The 6,924-nt window shown below is 34.8% G+C and overlaps 1 protein-coding gene across 1 annotated transcript in view; it reads left to right on the top strand.

Annotated features, from left to right (window-relative positions):
* rgs4 (regulator of G protein signaling 4) overlaps positions 1-5,526 on the top strand; it is a 9,661-nt gene extending 4,135 nt beyond the window's left edge. Inside the window, exons 3-5 of the mRNA XM_015048009.1 lie at positions 1,026-1,090; positions 2,955-3,118; positions 3,719-5,526. Of these exons, the coding sequence (XP_014903495.1) occupies positions 1,026-1,090; positions 2,955-3,118; positions 3,719-3,955 (466 nt within the window). The 3' untranslated portion in view covers positions 3,956-5,526. The remainder of the gene's footprint in view (positions 1-1,025; positions 1,091-2,954; positions 3,119-3,718) is intronic.
* The last annotated feature ends 1,398 nt before the right edge of the window (positions 5,527-6,924 follow it).

Raw genomic sequence — 6,924 nt, 5'->3', positions numbered from 1 at the left:
ATTTATATATATATTTATATATATATATATATATATATATATATATATATATATATATAATTTTTTTTTGCCTCTTTCAATAAATAATTGAAACTGAGAATTCCTTTCGGTTGTGAGAATGCCTTTTATTTTGTAATTTTGGAAGGGATAAAGAGAATTGATTGATTGATTGATGTGCTGATTCATGTTACAAGAGACCTTGCAAAGACGTGCTCAGCCAGAATGTCATTTCACTTAATTAGAAAATCATTGCTCACATGTCTGAGGTTCTTTACATTCATTTAGTCTACTTAGTCTTTTATAGCTGTTTGGACCAAAAATACTCATACCTTTATTATGATTGCTGGTGTTTTGACTGGAGAGTTAAATTTAACATCAACAACTCGCGGAACAACAGATCTTGTTTTGACCCTGATCTGCCCGCAGGTGTAATTCTCACGGGAAGCTTGTAATTGTCCTTTATGAGAAGGTGATGGTGCTGACCTTTACTTTCCGGTAACACCTAACCAAGCCATTAACAGTGATAAATAATCAATATTTAATCCATGGAGTCATTTATATGGATACAAATCATGCTTTGTCCCCCTCTGGACATAGCTACTATTATTCTTATGACTTTTGGTTTTGCCAAGGCAGAGAGATTTTTGTGGAGGTGGAAGTTTCCATGATAGAAAGGTCAGATGTCACTATCACTAGTGTCAACACTGAATCCTGAATAATACACTCAATAATTTATAAATACTCGGGGACAAAAAAAACAACATATTCCTTTATGCAATATTGAAAATAAATTATTCATTATAATCATAATCATATTAAACCTTATTTATTGAGTTGGTGGTAATAAAAATGAAGAATTTGTATGCGAGATAAAACAAGTCTAAAACAATACAAAACAGCAGAATCTTAAGATAAACCTGAATAAATATGTACCAATAAAAATCACATGTTTAGCTGAATATTTGTTCTTTTGCACATATATATTCTCTGCTACCTTTACAAAATACCTGTTTGTCATCTTTCAGAGTCCCTAAAGCTGCTGAGGTGGAGAAATGGAAGGAGTCTTTCTGTCATGTAATGAGCAGTGAAAGTGAGTATAATATTACAGTTTCACATCTATAAAAACAAAAAAAATAATGTAACAAGGCAACATACAGGAAGTGATACAGACATAAATCAAGCTGAAAGGACCTGATTTTATCCCAATTACATTGCTACTCACTGTCATGCTGGACTCATTAGTTCTCAGCAGGAGGTCCTTGGGGTTTATGTAAAATAATAAACTCATTTATATAAGTTGAGTAATGTTTCTCATGAGACACAATGGTGCTTCAGTCATGAGAACACTATCAGATCGCAGCCTGACAAACACTTTACTCATTAACGGTCGTCAATAAGGTTTTTGATGAGAGCAGCATGCGTGTGTTATCTCTGTTCCACATTTTAAAGATTTTAACCGGAAAAAAAAAAAAAAAAAAAAAAAAGCGGAAGTTTGTTTTTAGGGTTTCATTATCATAATTATTCATAAAGTGAACAATGAAACACTATTTTTCATCAAATAGAACTTACACTTCACAATGTTAGAGGAACAAATTAAGTACAAACACGTACAGGCACTTCCCAGTTAATTCTCAGGCTCTGGGCTTTTGCTACGTGTCACGAGGCACAACTGGATGGCCCCTCAGGGCGTTGTGACTAGTGCAGAGTTTGTGTGTGTGTGCATGTGCGTGTGTGTGCGTGTGTGTGTTTGTGAGCAAATGTGTGCGTGTGTATTTGTGTTTGTGCATTTCAGCACTCTGAGAATCTCGTCAAGAGTATGCAATAGACAGTAGAGCATTGGCCTTGCGGGAACCAGCTGAGTTCTGACATGATGCATCCCATGAACTTAGCCACTGACCTCCAACATTGTCATGTCTTCCTTCTGCCTCCAGCCGTCAGCTTCTAGTGAACTGATCTTCTTTTAGAAGACTTTGTTTATCATAAACGGTTTCCACTATCTGTCATTTTAGTTGTGTGGAAGTTTGAATAAGCACAGCTGCGTCTGTTACGTTTTATGGTGTTATGTCTCCAGCAGAGGCTCACATCTATTTGCTCTGCAGTCTTTAAATAGTCTTAAGTCTGCAGTCACAATCAGCTGATATTTAGAACACAGGTTAAACAAATGTTGATGCAGATGTATTAGTCTTTGTGTGAATACTAACTGATTATGATCAAATGACACTTCATTTTATTCCTTTTGTTTGAACACAACTGATCAGTACTGCATGATCCTACATGGCTTCCTCTGGATTTTCAGATTTGGACAGTAGCAATGCTTTTACTTGCCTTAGATATGCTGTAAAAATTCAAACTGAGGCTGTAGCACATAGTTATAACAATTACGTCTTCAATACTTAATAGCCAAATGTCTCCATTGTGCAATAGTTAAAGTCAAGAACGGCTTACCTTGTAAAGTGTGAGATTTTCTAAAGAGGTCTATATGATCAATTTTAAGGGGTTTCATTTCCGTAATCAAAATAGTTTTTAAGATATCTCAAAAAACTTTGTAAACTTTTCTAGCTTGCAGTACACTAAATATGACGTTGGTTTGGATAAACTGAAAAGTAGATACAAGCTAACTGCTAATTTAACCGTTATTTGACAAGTTATGACAATTAAGAACTAGTTCTCATTTACAAAACCAACATGGGCAAGGACTAGCACCAGACATTTTGCCATCTTAAGCTATTAAAAGTGTCATTTTGGTTATAACAGATATGATATTTTAGTCATCAATTGCATTTTTATTTTGTAAAATGTGCATGATCCCCTGGGTACTCTGGCTTCCTCCTACAGTTAAAAAAATATGGGCAGTCCAGAAACATAACAGTTATTGATTATTATTTCCCTTACATGTTAGTGTGTGTCCAAATGGATGGATTAACAAGTCTGTATCTTTTCTTTGTTACTCCTAGTGGGTCGCACAGTCTTTACCAGCTTCTTGAAGTCAGAGTTCAGCCAGGAAAATGTTGACTTCTGGATTGCTTGTGAGGACTACAAGAAGACTCCACCTTCCAAGATGGCAACCAAAGCCAAGCAAATGTACCAGCAATATGTTGAGGCAGATGCTCCAAATGAGGTAATGATTTTTTTTTTTTCATTTGATAAAAACACTTGAATGAAACCAGTAAGATTGCTTGTTATGCAAATATTATACAACACATACTGTCTTAAACATCATTTAAGACAATGAGTTTTAAATTAAGATTGTTGCACATTTGTGAATGAAGTCTATAAAGAACGAGAAAAGGCAACTAAATGAAAGGAGAAATGCACATATATGACATGGTTAATTAGTATTCAGTCTATCTAATTAAAACAAGAAAATCTGATCATTAAGAAGGACTTTAATTGCCCCCAGGAACTTCAACAATGGACAGTGTTACCGATCTTGGTGAAACCAGAATTCTTCTGAGCTCATTATTTTTCTTTGGCTATTTATTTTTTACTACATTCTCCGAAAACATAGTGTTTTATGACTTAGAGCGGATAACTTTGAGAAATTTTTGCCACTGTTGCAACCTCCCCCTGCCCCCTTTAAAACACAGTTTTAAGATTTTTCTGGATATGGTTAGCAGTTTACTAAGAAGATGGCGTTCCATTTGCCCTACACCTGCACCTGTAAAATTTTATCCAAGTTTCCTGATTTTTACTTTGCCTCTTTTTTTTTTTATTCAAGGTAAACTTGGACGCAGCTACTAGAGAAAAAACAAGGCGGGAAATCGAGAGTGGCGGCCCGTCCTGTTTTGATGAAGCTCAGAAGATGATCTACAATTTGATGGAAAAAGACTCTTATAGAAGGTTCCTGAAATCCAAGATGATTCAAGAAATATGCCAGAAAGAGAGGTGTGCTGCTCAAGAGAAGAAAGGCTGCGACTGGCTTGACAGTAGGCAGGTTTTAGCTGGTGGGGCCTAAACGCTGGGGAGACATAAAGATTTAAAGCAGGTGCCAAAGATGGAAAGTGCAACAGAGTACTAGACTGGGAGGGTCAGAAAGAGTTTGTTAATGGTGACTCATGTAGGTTTATATAGGATGACTTTTTTTTTTTTTTTTTTTACTTATTCAATTTGCTGTCATTCACTTGCAAAGTTTAGTAGTCATATATTTGATAAAATGTAATGTTTTCCATCTCTGAATTCACTATCTGCTGTATTGTGGTTTTCTGGAGAGATTGCTATGGTCAGACCTTACATTCTATTTCCATTAATATTAAAAATACAGTTTTCACAAATGTATGTATAGTGACTCCAAATTACAACCCTTGTAGTAACTATAGGTCAGACATTAAAATGGATTACGATCAATCTACTTCCAACCAACGAACTAACCTTTCAAAAGCTCTTTACTTTGAAAGACTTTGAACACTTGAAAAAAAGGATAAAAAGACAAGTAAGTTCCACAGACTGCTTAAGCATGTCCATTTAATGTTCACATGCGGTCTGAATTTCAGTGCAGCTCCAGCACAAATTTAGTACAAAACTAAAAGCTGATTCAGTTTATCAACCTGCCAAGACACTCCTTTGCACTTTAGCAACAGTTTGACTTTTCTTTGGAATTAAAAAACCTAAAATCTGGCAAATTTTGAAATAGAAGCAAAAGGAAACACATCAATCAGATCTTATGACATTATTACTATTGGCATATGGTCTGATTAAGTACAAAACTTCAGTATTTCAGGTACAGCTAAAAGCACTGTGCAAATATGGGTTATCACACAGTGATGTTTGAATACAGCCCAGCATAACATTATAACATTATTTTTGTGTTGACAAACACAAATATTAAGTATTAAATATTAAGTTGGTTGGTAACTATTCACAAACAAAACAGTATTACGACTTAAAAATATTAGTATAGGTCACCTTAAATGAATGCATTAGAAGAAACATAAAGCCACTTGCTTCAAAATGAGTTTTAGTGGCAACAGTAAGCAGCAGAATGTAAGATACAAACACTCTCTATGGCTTAACAATTTAAATTTTTCATTTTTATAACCTCTTTTTACTCCATAATCAATGTTTATGGTGGCTTGTGCAACAGCAAAAGAATGTCTCTGATGCCTGTTCTCATTGTTTTGTAATTCCCAAAATTCAACAAAACTATCAATTGACTGTGCTGTATGAACATCTGGACATGAGCTCTACACTGTGAAAATAGCTTCATCTAATATCAGAATGTCATATTTTCATGCTGTATACTCTCTAAACATTTGAGATAATAGCGAATTGTTTTTTATTGAGGTGTTTCAATCATTTACTGTATATGTAAGCCATGCTGCAATGCCAAAAAAAAAAGAAAAAGAAAAAAAAAATGGAGAGTGACTTGCTAGATATAAAAGGAGCTCGCAGAAATGCATGTTAAATTAAAATGTATACAGTGATCATTTTAAAAACTATTGATTGTGTATGTTGATATTATTCAATGATGGTATTTCCCTATATATCTGTCTGTGACTGTTCAAGATAAAGTTGTGCTTCAAAAGCTGCGATGTTTTGTTTGCTGTGTATTATTCCATTTACATTCCGTTCTGCATGCATGCTTTATCATTTAGTTACCTGACACATTGGGGGCATACCTGTGGATGTATTTTTAGGGCCACACCTGCAACACGCTGCTTTCTTCTTAGACATAATGTGAATGTCAAAAGAGATCAGACAAGATATCAAGAAGAGAATTGTGGAGCTGCACAAGTCTACAGACATTTCCCCCACACAGGCAATGCAACTAAATACTTAGGAACGTAAACTTCTGATTTTGAAAGAATTAAAACACTAACAGTAAAACTGTAGCAGTTATTCTAAAAGAAACAGGCAGCCAGTGTAAAGTAGATAAAACAGGGATGAAGTGCTCACATTGAGAAAGGCTTCATTTTGTTGATGAACCTCAAATGCTAAAAACTAGGCTGATATATTATAACTATTAAGTACCTACAGACTTTTTGTCTACATGGCTGGTAACTGCAAGTCAACTTGAATGCTCTGTTAGGCTGATTGGAAACAAAACCATGGCAGTCTTAGTTATAGGTGAATGTGTGTGTACTTGAAGCTGGTAACAGCCCATCTTGTTATCCAATTGACAAATATTAATAGGAAAACATAAAGATGTGCTTTGTTAACTTTGCCAGTTCAGGCAATAAGCTCCTCCTGACACTCAATCATGGTCGGAGACGAGCAATAACAAAGCATGGTGATAAATTATAGAAAATGTTGCCGTAATAATTAATCAACATATAAAGAAAAAACAGAAAAGGGATTGAAGGTTTTTTTATTATTATGTTTTCATAATGGGCAAATCAAAACGTTTTTAATCCGTTACTGTCAAAACAGGTAATTATGCCGGATTTCTGATCCAATTAGGATTCATAATCATAAAAACACATTTACCACAGCCTATTCATAGATTTGTTTGCTGCAGGAAAGTATCTAAACAGGAGACTCTTTGATGTTTTGACCAATTTAGTAGTATAAAGTGTGTGTGTGTCCATGTTCATGTGTATTTAATCAGTTTTATACTTCAATACATCAGTAAATATGGGTCTGATTTGTTTACTTGAAGGTCTTAAAAGTAAAATTGTTCTTAATATTACAGTAAATGTCTGTGATTTGCAGACCTACATCATTTCCAGTAGTGACTGTGCAGTGTTTTCAGATTACAGATCATTATTAAAATGTAACAGTATCACCTGATGATAAGCAGGGCACAGGGCAATTTTTGTCCAGAGGAAAAGGTGTAGGTGTGTCGGTTTGTGCATATCCCTGACTTATACATATCAGTTGGTCTAATGTTAGCACACTAGCTTAAGGACAGTAACAGTGGATTGGCTTACACTTAAAGCACTGCTTTCATCTAATTTCCTCAAGCCGGTTGACCTATGCATTTAATTA

Source organism: Poecilia latipinna, unplaced genomic scaffold, assembly GCF_001443285.1.
Source record: "Poecilia latipinna isolate Pla-1442-1.1 unplaced genomic scaffold, P_latipinna-1.0 Scaffold855, whole genome shotgun sequence".
Classification (NCBI taxonomy): Eukaryota; Metazoa; Chordata; class Actinopteri; order Cyprinodontiformes; family Poeciliidae; genus Poecilia; species Poecilia latipinna.
The sequence above is the reverse complement of the archived record's forward strand: the minus strand, read 5'-3'. Positions and strand labels throughout refer to the sequence as shown.